This window comes from Cynocephalus volans, chromosome 13, assembly GCF_027409185.1.
Source record: "Cynocephalus volans isolate mCynVol1 chromosome 13, mCynVol1.pri, whole genome shotgun sequence".
Lineage (NCBI taxonomy): Eukaryota > Metazoa > Chordata > Mammalia > Dermoptera > Cynocephalidae > Cynocephalus > Cynocephalus volans.
Genome location: NC_084472.1, coordinates 53,322,968 through 53,336,514, shown reverse-complemented (window position 1 = coordinate 53,336,514; position 13,547 = coordinate 53,322,968). Strand labels below are relative to the sequence as shown.

The following is a 13,547-nucleotide window of genomic DNA, read 5'->3' as shown; positions in this document are numbered from 1 at the left end:
ACTGCAAAGAACAATGCACAACACATATCACATATTCAGATTCCTCAGACTCTAGTCACCCTGGGCTGGAGTGTTTATTGAAACCTATTCACTCTGGACTTTTCCAGTAAAGACAAGGGTGCCTGCCAGGGTGTCATCTGCTAAGACTGTCCAAGTTCAGACCAAGTGTGTCTAATTATGTGAACAGGTAAGAACTATTAGCATCATACTTCTAGTTCCCTTTGGTGTTTCCTAATTTTATCACACTGGTCATTGACACTATGTTCCATTGCTGGAATTCTAAATTTTAGATGACATATCCACATACTCCAAAAGAGTATTTGCCATATTACTCAATCAGGTGTACCTTCTCTCCTTCCCCCGCATCTTCATGTGGCTTCTCACTGATGTCATGATACAAGGCAAACTTTCCGTTCCATATTCAACTTCCCATTAGCCCAAGCCAAAAGGAACTCGTAATGTTGAAAACTGACCAATAAACTCATGCCCATAACAGGGACAACAACCAAATGTGCTGTTCAATTAATTAAAAGATTGTAAATAAACACATGTATACGTACTCAATATATTCCCTTTTGTTTTCATTTGTTACCATTATTTCTGACCCATTGGGCTTCAAATCCACTTGATATGTCTGTAATTACAAAGGTAAAACAACAATCACCAGCATGAAATTATTTTGCATATTATTACTGAATAATGTCATACTATAAAAGGAAGCAAAATTTATTCAGAAAAATCCGCCAGCAAAGGGGCTCTGTACAAGAAAATGTCTAATGAGGCTTTTAAATTGTTAAGATGTTACCCATTTAAAGATACTATCATTAAAGGCAAATTATTTTGTGATTATTTATGAGTTTCAATTATTCTTCATATATCAGTCATAATAGAGAAGAGGAACATTTTTTCATCTGCTATTCACTTAACAAAAAATTAATTAAGTTTAACACAGAAAAAAACAGGGTACATCCATCAAGACTACAGAGATTTAAATTCTAATACATTTTGTTACTGAAAATGAAATTTGGTAGTCATAAAAAAGGATGCATGAAATTTCTTCCAAAGAGGAAAATACAGGGGCTATAATTAAAAAAAAAAAGAGAAAGAAAGAAAGAAAGAAAGAAAGAATCTTTAAAAAGTCAGGCAGAAGAGACGGATTTCTCTTCCTTCCTAAGAACTGCAGACATTTGCTTACATTGGGACACTTCTCCCTGACCATCTGCCGGACAGCTCCCTCCCCGAAAGCGAGCCAAGCATCAAGCATGATCATAAAAGAGCAAAGCAGCTGAAATCCAGGCATCACCTTCTCATAGGCTGTGACCCGGCCCTAGCTTAATATTATCACATATAAAGCAATAACTAGTGCAAGGAAGGGAGAGAGAGGCCTATCATTTTAAAATAAAATGTTTATTCTCATTGTAAAAATTTTGGGAAAAAAAAATGGTGGAAAGAAAATACCACCCCTAACTCCCCGATTGAAGGTAACTACATCAGTTCTCCTATTTCAGTGGGATTCTTTGTAGCCTTTTACTACACCCATTGGCCGTATTACAGAGTAAACCAAGCCTGGGGGTGAAGGTTTTCCAGAATGAGTGCTAGAATTCTAAGCGAGGGACACATCTCAATTCAGTAACAATGTCTTTGCTTTGCAGGGGTTACTTCCAGTGATTACTTGCCACCTCTGCCACACACACTCAAAGTACTGAGCTGTTCTGACCTGGATACTCAGATCTTGTTTATCTCCGAATGTTTTCTTTATGTACAGTAGTCCCCTGTTATCCGCGGTTTTGTTTCCTGCCATTGCAGTTACCTGTGGTCAACCATGGTCTGAAAACAAGTGAGTACAGTAGGATATTTTGAGAGAGATCACATTTTATAACTCTTACTACAGTACACTGTTCTAACTGTTCTACTTGGTTATTACCGTTGTTAATCACTTACTGGTGATTAAACTTTATCACAGGTATGTATGTATAGGAAAAAACCCAGTATGTACATGGTCTGATTCTATCTGCCGTTTCAGGCACCCACCTTAGAATGAATCCCCATGGATAAGGGGGGACTACTGCACTCATTTCTAGTCACACTGAGATGGCTTTTTCAAACACTGATCATCAACCTAGTCCCTTTACATTTTCTTCTTTTTCCTCTTTATTGGGAAAAGGATCTCATTTTTCCACTACACAACTAAACTCCATTTTCTACAGTCAATTCAACTCCTGACTGTCCCCAATATGGATTTTCACCCTGTCAGTGCATTTTATGCTTTCACCCAATCCTTCCTTTTGCCTCATTTCCCTTTCCTGCTGCCATCCCTCCGGCTCATCCCGTTTTCTCCAGCGGCCATCTGCTCCTGCCCTGCACACAGGCCACCCTGATGCTGGAGGATATCATGCAGTTTTCGTTTGGGGTGTGGGGTGGGGATGGTTTCTGTAGCAAAACATTTCCAGTTCTGTGCTAGTTTTTGGAGGTTTGTGGACAGTGTTCATTTATACCTTTTGCAGTATTTTTAAATATGCCCCATATTGGTTTTTCCTTTTCTCCCCATTTACTCCTCCTCAAAGACTGTCTTGCCGTTCCTTCAGTAATGGGGTTTTTCTGTCAGATCCACACTAATGACAGGTTAATAAATCCAAGCCCAGTCCTTGGTACAGAGACAGATTTTAGTACAGCTCAGCTACACTAAGATGGAATCTTTTCTCCCCCACTTTGCCCCCACAGCCCTAGGAAATTCCAGGCAGGTAAAATAAATAAATATCCACAGTCTTTGCAATGCAGTCCTTTTAGGATCCATCCTTCCCTCCTTCTTTGCTTACAGGGCCTCCCCAGGTGTTGCCTGGGAGCTGTCATTTCCAGAGAGCTACTGAGTGAGAGGGCCAACTACATACAAGATAGGGAGCGGAGGGGAAAGGAGAGTAGCACCCACTGAGGGAAAGAGAAATAAGCCAGTGCTGCCAAGCGCAGAGAAATGGTTCTCACCTACACTGCTGGTGGGAGTCTAACTGGTTCCATCTTTTTGGAAGATAATTTGGCAACGGGCATCACAACTTAAATGTGTATATCTCTTTTGATAATAATTTCTCTTCTGGAATTTATACCAAGGAAAAATAAACTAGTAAAGCAAACAAAATGTGTATTCTAGGGTTATGCAGTTTACACATTATATATAAATATTGGAAGATTACTGAAATAGCCTAAATGCTTACCAACAGAGCATGGTGAAAAATATATGGTATATGTACAAAATGGTATAGCCATTAAAATGGTACAGATCGATATTTACTGATATGAAAAGGTATCTGTGATATATTAAGTTGAAAACTGTATGCACGGTACAATTCCATTTCTATAAAAATGCTTGTATGTGTGCACTTACAGAGAATAGTTCTGGAAGATATAATCAAAAAATTTTAATCATGATTTAAAAAAAATCATGATAGAGATGATAGGCAACATATATAATACTGACCTTGTGTTTATTACAAAGATTAATATTTTATAATCAGATAAAATTATTTTTGAAAGGGACCATACCATCCATGCTAAATAACAGGATCATAAGCAATAAATCCACCTGAGGGCAGCTGTCCAGTTTTACGGTTGATTCTGACCACAGCGGTGAAGGGAGGGCTAGGGACAGGCACAAAAAGGCTTCCAGTCCCACTCCCTAAGCCAGTGTGTGGGGGCAAACCCCAGATGCTGGCAGCACATGCTTCTCAATTCAAGCTCTCAGGGGTGGTAAATTTCTATCCTTCTGGGGATCTTCACGAATGACATTTTAGTGGGAGCAATGACCCCCGCGTGAATTCCACTTTCTAAACTGGCTGCTGGGGGTTAAGTTTTAGACTGCTGCCTGTGCTCCAGGAGCAGTGGCAGGCCCACCCCAGGTAGAATCCCTAACTGTCCTCACAACCAAGCTGCAGGTACCCCTATGGCATAGAGACCATCAGCCCCATGTGGGCGCAGCACTGGGGTAAGGAGCCAAGTGTTGCTTCCACAGGTGACCCAGTTGTCCTGCTCCCTGGGAGGGCGGACGTCATCACCCATCTTTGGGGCAGATTCCTGCCCCTCACCCATTCCCTACTTGACTGAACACACATCTGCCCCGACACTGGCTCTCAGGCGGCATCACTGTCTCCTTGTGTCTGGACTCTTGAAGGACTCAACAGGATGAACACGACCAACAGAGTGCCTGGCACACAGCAGGTGTTCAATAAGTACTTGCGGAAAAAAAGTACAAAAAACACCTACAAGTAGAAAAATTCCTATTTAAGTCTACTGGCCGAAGCACAAAAGTCTCTTCCTCATAAAGCTCAGAGGGACCTCTGAGATGTGCGACCCTCACAGAAACAGAATTTTTGCACCCCCACAACTACCTCCCTGATCCTCCAGAGACGCTTCAGGCCAAACATCTGGGGAATTAGCCGAGAAACAGCGTGGATCACACTGTGTAGACTGGACCCAGGCAGAGCCAGGTTCGTCTGCTGTTCGTCTGCTGCTCCTCAGACCCCTGGGCGCCGAGCTGGGCTGGACAGACCCCACCCTGCACACCTCTCAGCCTGCCATCCCTTGCTCACCCTCCCCAGGCTCCCCCAGCAGACACTGGAGAGGCTGTACCGGCAGGACCAAGCTCCCAAGTCAACTCTAGCCTTTCCAACTGCCAATGTCCTCAGCTGCCACTGCCTATGTCATCAACTGGTCTTGAGGTGTGGGACTTGGCCCTCCTGGGCCACCTCTGGGCTCTTGGGCTGGTTCTTCCTGGGTCTGCTGCCCCCACCCAGCGCTTCTCAACTTTTCCTTCATTATCGTTCCTTAGGGGACTTTTTAGATTCCCCCCACCCCTGGTGACTAGCCTCCTGCCATTGGAATCCTGGCAAACAGGTCCAGGCACAGCTGTGGTCTGTAAGGCGGCCCTTGGGAGGAACACAGGCCATCGTAATGTCTGTGACGATTTCCCCGTCCCAGAACCAATCCTCGCCCTGGGGGTGATCCCCGTTGAGTGCAGCCATCACCCATCCTGAAGGAGTCCCTGCAGGCTGCTGCCCACTCTACTCACCACCACCAGAGACTGCTTTGCTGAACTGGCAATGAAGGACTTCTGCCTGCTACAGGCCTGAGAGGGCTCGTCCTCCCAGGCATGTGCACACGTGCGTGTACCAGTGCCCGGGTGTAAGGCATGTGACAACTGTTCAAATATTGACATTTCTCCAGTGGAAGCATTCCCATTAGGCCCCAGAAACCAGCAGCTCCAAATTCTCACCAACGAGAAAGAAAACAGATTGCAAAGTAATGGCAACAGCTGCAGTTTCACTGCATGAAATAACAGCTACTCCACTTCATGGTCTAATATTTCTTTAAAAAAAAAAAAAGGCTCTAAACACGGTGGAAGGCGAACTACACATCCATTGCACCCTGTGGCAACAGCAGTGGCCCCACCCATTGAGGAAGCGACTTTACAAGACAGGCATCTCATAACCGCCTGTCTTTCCTCCTCAACGCCTGTATTTTGAGTGTCTACCAAGTGCCAGGCCCAGTGCTAGTGGTGGGTGTACAGTGGTGAGCAAATGGCTCACACAGGTTGCCATCACCGACACATCTGGTTGGAGATAGATGCTAAACACATTGTCAGACAGATGAACACAAAGCCATCTGCGGTGCCTGCCACAAGGACACAAGGAAGACACTCTGAAGTACATGGTTTGGGTCAGCGACCGGCTTCTTTGAGGAAGGGGCGTTGGAACTGAGAGTGGGAGGGAGTGTGTCCCCCCAGAAAGAGCAAAGGTCCTGAGGCAGGAAGGAGCTTGTGTGTTGAGAAGGCCAGCATGGCCAGACACAGCCTCAGGGGCTGGTCTGTGAGGCTAAACGAGTCTGGGGGAGGGGTAGGTGCAGCCAGGCTGTTCAGGACCTCATGGGACAATGTAGGGATTTGAATCTGTACCTTAAGGGCAGTGGGAAGCCCCTGATGGGTTTCGGCCAGGAAATGACGCGATTGTTTTTACATTCTGAAAAGACCAATCTGCCATTATAGGAGGCCAAAATGGATAGAGACCAGTGAGGTGTCTACGAGAGAAGATGGTGGCGTGGACTGGGGTGTTTGTAGTAGAATGGACAGGGAGAACGGGTAGATTTGGGAGGTACAATGAATGGGGCTTGGTGATGGACTGAGTGTGGGAGATAAGATCAATGCACAGCTGCTTAATTCATTCCAAGTTCCTTCCCAGTATGCAAAATGGATACATTAGTTCCCCATTAATCAATCAGGTTAGCTCTCTAAAAGGTAATTTAACAAATTGGGCACCGAATCATCACCTTACTTATCTGGTGTGCCTGTTTTGATGACTGCATTACTCCAATTCTACCCTAAAGTCAGAAGAATCCACATCATTGGTTGAGGAGGTTCGAGAATTGTTTTTGATGGGTAATTGGCATGAGCTATAATGATAATCAGTCTTCATTAGAAGTCTACTTAAAAATCAAACATCCTGTATTTGGTTTTCACTTATTAGATGGCAATGGTTACATTTAACTGTAACTAAGGAAGGTTTCTCAGATCATTTGCTTCTGACTTTGACACTGCTCAGTTTTCTGAACTATTCATCTAAGTTGGTTATACGGTTTTCTGTAAGCAGATAGACTTTTTTATGCATTTGACACACAAGACTGATTTTCAGTCTTCCTTGTTTCTTTTTATTTCAACTCCTTCCTTCATATGTTAAAACAAAAGGAAGACATAGTTCCAGGATGACTGTCAATGTGTTATCCTTTAAAATTGGTAGTTAAGACCATTCCATAGGGGTCCAGCTTAAAGATTGTGTTTTCTCACACTTCAGACTTCTATTACTTACAACATTATTAACTGTTTTTTAAAACTAGGTTAGCACCACTCATTCATTTGCTCAGTAAGCATTTAGTAGGTGTCAGCTGCATGCCGAGCACTAGCAACACCAAGAAGACCTCAGGTGGCTTACAGCACACAGTGAGGCAGTCAATGACTGCAGGACAGTGTGACAAGAGGTCATGGGAGAAAGAGGAGGATGCATTGGCATGGAGAGGGCACTGCACAGCCAGCAACATGGCACCACGGTGCTCCTGGGACATTCACAAAGGCACACTGTACGTGTGAAGGTGGGAGATAGGTGGGAGGAAGGAGGGATGAGGCTGTGGTGGCCAGTGCTGGATCATGAGGAACCGTCAGCCTGGCCAACAAGTTCTAATTTATGCTGGAGGTTACAGGATGACCAAGTAGAACAACCACATGTTCAGGTCTGCATTTCAGAACTATTACATATGGGGCATGTGTTTAGGAGACTTGGAGAACAGACTGGGAAATGAAGCAAAACAGGAAAGCGGGAGACCTACAGGAGGCTGTGATGACAACGCAGTCAAGATGTGAGCAGAGCACGAACCAGGAAAGAGCACAGACAGCGGAAAAACAGTAGAGTGAAAGGACAGGACATCGTTGCCTGCTGGGCATGGGGGCAGGGGATTCCAAGGTAACGCCTCATTTCAGGTGGAAGGGGATAGTGGTGGCACTGAATAGACCAGAGCAATTGTGGGGCCTGGGGAGAAGGACCTGGCTTTAGTGCTGGGACCTGGAGGCTTTTCAGGAGAAACAATTCCAGAGGCAGCCAAGTCTGGGGCAGTCTGGAGACCAGAGGGAGATATGTGCTTGAGGTAGGGGCTGCTGGTGGGTGGGACAAGATAAGCGGTGGGCAGGGGACAGATGGCAGAGGGCCACCTGTGTTCACGGGGCCAGCAGAGGCAGCAGGCTCTTCAAGGAGACTGAAAGGCTGGCAGTGAGTACCAATGGCGGCAGAGGAAGGGACAGGCTGGGAGACACTGCTAGCCCCGGGTGGCAGAGCAGACAAGCTCCCCATGCAGTAGAGTGCTGTCCATTTGTCTGTGAGAATTCTCAGGCTCAAAGCACAAGAAGGAGGGGTGGGAACCCCAGAGGGGAACAAGTAGAGATTATGTCATCTTTTACATAAGGCCACGAGGTCTCTTGTCTCTGGTGCCTAAAGTTCCTCTACAAACCTCACCCAACCAACTGGGAAGGACAACAGATTCCTGGGTCCCACACACTCCCAGGACTCACACTTGGGAATAGTTTACTGGTTCTTAACACATGACACAGGGGTAACAAATAATTTTGATATTTATATGATTGTTTTCTGGTTCAACAGTTTTTGTCCCCAGCTGTCATTAATTTCTTTGCATCTAGTGGCATCAACTTCTTTTCTCTAACCCAAGAGGGCCTGATCAGTAACTTCACCTGTAAGACTGAGCATAACGGTGACGTGACAGGGCCATAAATGCATTTTTTGATATTTGCATACATGTTTGATAATCTCTGAAGCAACAAGAACATATTTATTTCATTTTCCATATGGCAACCCTCACAATGGGCTCTAATTAATTTCAAAGCCATGTAGATTTGGTCTGAGAGATGGGAAATATCTCTGAGCTTTTGCAAAAGGACAGGTACCAGGGGCAGATGACACCTTGTGGATGCCTCCCAAGCAGCATCATTATTACTGGGGGACAAATGAATCAAAGGTTTCAGATATAAGATAAACACATCCTATAGACCCCCTTAGGATGATGATGAAAATCCCAAGCAGGTAACTTTATCTTTGAAAATGACATTACTTACTAATGTGCTATTTCCTGCTCCACCCCAAACCAACTCTTACAATTAACCCAGCCTGGATGACAGTGTGGGGCAAAGCAAGAAGGAAAGGTGGGAAAACCTGTGCCCACCACGCTGGGCCCCAAAAGACAAACTTCACCATGACAGCCAAACCATAAAGCACAGAAGGAACACCAAGACCCTCAAAGACCACCCGTTCTTGGCCATGTATTTATACTGCTAAGTGGACAATCATACTATTTTTAGAAATACCTAAATTCCAAACTAAGGCACAAATTAAACATTCACATTCAAATTTGCTTTAGACTAACTAGGAGGTGCTAGTTCATGCCCCAGAGGCCCTTCAAATTTCTGTAACTTTGCTGGAAAAAGGAAAAGATGATAACTGGGACCTGGCTTCATGGCACGGCGGTAAGGTGCTGCTAGGATGAGATGGTAATTAACATCCAAAGCTCCTAGTGGTTGTTTTTAATTGTCCAGCAAAGTCGTGTCACAGCCTGTGAAGACGGAAACACTCTTTAAAAGCCAAACAAGAGCTCCCAGGATTACCCACACGCACCTGTCCGAAGTTCTCTTCGTCTATACAGAACATGAGGTCCAGTTCAGTGGGGTCATTTTCTAAGATCCACTTCAAAGAGTTGTAATATTCACTATCCTATAGAAATGACACAGAAATTAAAATCGAGCATCTTCTTTCAAAATACAAACTCATTTGACTTCTTTAAGTCCTTCTAATGTAATTCCATGCAGAATGCTCACAAATGACATTACTTACTAATGTGCTGTTTCCTGCTCCACCCTAAACTGACTTCCCCTTTAATTTAGTATACAAACAAACAAAAAACTTCGGTAGTAACAGGAGTTTGTTGTTGAATCTTGTCTCCTGTGAAATGCAGCGGAAGCACCTTCTCTGGATGGTGGTCAGAGATGCCACATCCTGTGCTGTCTACAAAATTTACGACGTAGAGAGCACTATACTTCCCAGCTTTCAAGAGTGAAAACAGCAGGGGTGAAAAATGTTCTAATTAAATATCAACGGTTTTCACTTATTTCCTTTCCTGTGTTCTCACTGCTCACCGGTCAGGCCCAGAGACTCTCCTGCTGGAGATCTAACAGGCTCGAGAAGGCATAAAAGAATGTGAACACTATACAGTTGTCTCTTGGTATCCAAGGGGAACTAGTTCCAGCACCCCATGCAGATACCAAAATCTGAGGATGCCCTAGCCTCTGCTACAAAGTGGAGTAGTATTTGCATAAAACCTAGGCACATCCTCCTGTATACTTTAAACCACCTTTAGATTACTTATAATACCTAACACAACATGAATGCTACGTGAATAGTTACTGCACTGTACTGTTTTTCTATTTGTATTATTTTTTATTGCTGTATTTTTATTTTTTTTTTCCATAAGAATTTTTCATCGGTGGTTGGTTGGATCTGTTGATGCAGAACTTACAGATCAAAGGGCCGACTGTATTTAAAACAGTCAACACGTAGTATAAAATTACTTCAGACTTTAAGAGAAATTCCTACATTCTTAGCTTCCTCACTCTATAGTAATGAAAGCATAGGACATAAATAAAAGGTGAAAGCTGAAGAGAAAATTGAGACTGGTTTGATGATATGTACATCAACCCCCCCCACGGCTGAAAACACAGCAGTGGGTCCCAGAGCATGCCAGTCCTTCCTCTCCCTTCCCACCAGGATGATGAGCACAAATACTGCATAAATGCTGGTGAGTACCAAGGACCTGGCTCATACACCAAACTATGCAGGGGACAGTCGATACCACCACAAGGCCAAGGATACACAGATGCTTCCTAGCTCAAGTGACAGAACATGACAGCAGAGCTGCCAATGCCCTGCATGGACAAAGATGCTTCCTGATGACCCTGTGCATGCACTGGCACATGGGCAACACCCACACGCCCTGGAGGTAGAGGGTACAGTACAGGTAAATTCAGAAAAACAAAAACAAAAAGCAAAAGTGTATTATGAAAAGAGTGTTGACTTTTGTTTTCACAGAAAATTCTTTCTACTCTAGAACGGTCAGTGTAGGTAAAATGGGTAAGCTAAATGCAGCGTGGAAACCCTAGTCACTTTTCAGAGACCTCACAGCATTCATTTCCAGCTCTGCACTGTAGTGCGCTTGCTCGCTCTTCCACATCTAGGATGACTGTCAGTATTTCCCTTATCTAATGTTTTGGCTTTTGCCCCTGCCATTTTTACGAGGTCAGAAAACAAAGGGATGGTTTCTAAACACTCAGTACTAGCAGTTTTGAACAGAAAACAGGCTGTGATGAGGTCTGTGGATGTCCCTTGGATTTAATTTGTTCACACAAATCCTATGCTGGGTAAGGGGAGTTAACTGAGATTTGGGTGAATTCACTGTAAGTACTGTGATACTAGGAAATGTGAATAATAATCTGCTTGTGACAAAAATTAGGGTGATCAATAAATTGTTTAGTTGTCCACAGTGCATGACAATACCCATGAAAACCACTGTGTCTACGAATGTGGTCTCCAACACTTTTCCATAAGGCATGTGTGCCCATGACAGCCACTGTGAGTGACCTGTATTTACTCACCACAGACTCCATGTCATTCAGAGTTATCTGCTTGCCCAACATCATTTTGTAAAATGGTCGAATGAAGAAACCTAAAATAAGAAAACTGGGTTGTTTCAAACCTTCCATACTGCTAAGCATCAGGGCATGAAATAAAAGATTAACCTTTCAATTTGAATCAGAAACGGGACTAGTCAAGAACCTTTGACGGCAATCCATGGATGAGCAGGCAAGGCCTGGTCGACGGGGGGGGGGCAGTGGCAAGGGGGCGGCTGTGTTAATAGAGACAGCACAGCGGGGAGGAGCCAAAAGGCTTCTGGGAGGTGACAGGGAGCCTCAAGGTCACACAGGAGCCTGCAGCACAAACAAGACCTATGAACCTGGGGGAGAAAAGGGTACTCTATGCAGAGGAGCAAGACTGGTGACTTGCCAACAGCTTGCTAGGGCAAAGGCATAGGGTGTCCCAGGGAGGACAGGCCAGAGAAGGGGCCAGCAGTGTACAGCCTGCACGAGTGCCTCAGGGTCTGGGCTGCTCCCTGAGGGCAACTGGGAGTCACTGGAGGGCCAAGCGTGCATCCCACCTGCATTCCGGTGTCTTACTTGGGCAGTGATGGGGAGAAACATGGGTGGGGGACAAGATGGAAATGGGGGAGACCCCTGAGACAGCTTGTGTAACCCTCCGGGGAGGGGAGAGAGGAGCCTCAGGAAGGTAATGGCAGGTGTCCCTCAGGGACCTCCATATTACCTCGTCCAAAGGCAAGCTGACATTCCATGCCTCCTCACATGGGGCCCTCGCACCATGAGGGCTAGAACCTCAGGCTGGTGCCCCCCTCCACCCTCGCCTGCCAGGCACCAGACTCTGATGTGCTTCAGCGTTGGTGGAGGTGATGCATGATGCCGACGACAGGGAGTGGCGGGCACTCCAGTCAGTAAGAACTGAAGACACCGTGCTTCACCGTGCACGTCTCTGGGCCCCCAACTTTGCAGTCCCTGAATTGGGCTCTGATCGCCTTCTGCAGGGACAACTCCGGCAGTCTCCCAGATGCCCCCACTTGTACTCGCTTCCACCCCTCACTCCCTGGCCTCCTGGCCAGGCCCCGCTCTTCTGAGATGATCACGGTACTTAGACTGAACGCTCAGACGCTTCCCCACCTGTAAGGGGCAGCTGCCTCCATAAAGCTCCAGCCAACTCAGTTTCCGCTCTGCGTGCTCAACATATTCCCTTCTGCTTGGACACCACCACTGCGATTCTTCTATTTCTCTTTTTCCCACTAAAATCTACGTTCACTGAGGTCAGGAAAACATCTCACTTCTCTGTATTTACCTGCAACTACTAACAGTGTCTTCTCACTTGGCAGAAGATGAATAAGCTGACCTTTCTCTAAGAGGTGGATGTGAATTTGAACAGGGTGCAACAATCTAATAATGACTCTGAAGCTGCAAATTAAAATACATTCACACTATATACATACACAGAAAGAGCGTAGTTTTCTTTCTATTCAGAAAAAATTGTTTACTCTCTTCCCAAATAAAACTGAAATATCAAAAGCAGCTAGCAATTAACAGTAGAAATATATTGCAGGGGAAAAGTACAGAGGTATAGCAATTAATTATTGGAATGGCTAAGGCTACATAAATGCAATTAACAAATTAATTCCCCAGAAATATCTCTCTACAGTAACTAAAATGTCAATCTCAATTTTTACTCTGTCTTCCACCCTCCACCATTTTACCCCAAGTTCTTAATTAATATTTCTGATTCTTTTTCCTCACTGATATTTCTGTAGTGTTTTCTTAAGGATACTACTTTTGAAATGGCTAAATCTGTAAGAGGTCTCTATTCTAAGCCTACAGATATATCCAGGTAGGAGGTTTGACATCTAATTTACAAGGTATTTTGAAATTCTGTGATTTATATGCTTTAAATAATAATGAAATTATTCTGTGTCGTCTGTTTCAGGACTAAGGTTTTGGCTGAGTTGTAACATTACTTTGAAATTATTTAGTCTTCTCACATTAAAAAATAATAATTTGGGGACAAATGGAACAATGACAGAATACTGGATGGATATGATCTTAATTAACTTTTCAATTAGCTTTACCATCTGTCACCAAATCTAGCTCTTGCTAAAGAAAAGTTTTTCCAGAAAACACACAAAATGTATAAAATACAGAATGTTCTGTGCTTTACACTTAAAATTTTTAAAAAGTTTTTAAACTGTGTATGTACACTATGTCTTCAGTGCTCAATTAAGATAACACCAAGGAAAAGAACCTCCATCATATGCAAAACATAAAAACACTTTATTGAATTACAGAGCACCAGTAA

At 44.3% G+C, this 13,547-nt stretch overlaps 1 protein-coding gene across 8 annotated transcripts in view; it reads right to left on the bottom strand.

Annotated features, from left to right (window-relative positions):
- NEDD4L (NEDD4 like E3 ubiquitin protein ligase) overlaps positions 1-13,547 on the bottom strand; it is a 139,365-nt gene that overhangs the window by 10,237 nt on the left and 115,581 nt on the right. For all 8 annotated transcript variants that reach the window (XM_063076566.1, XM_063076565.1, XM_063076567.1 and 5 more), the window contains 3 exons: positions 11,240-11,310; positions 9,210-9,305; positions 561-634 (listed from right to left, as the gene is read on the bottom strand). In XM_063076566.1, the coding sequence (XP_062932636.1) occupies positions 561-634; positions 9,210-9,305; positions 11,240-11,310 (241 nt within the window). The remainder of the gene's footprint in view (positions 1-560; positions 635-9,209; positions 9,306-11,239; positions 11,311-13,547) is intronic.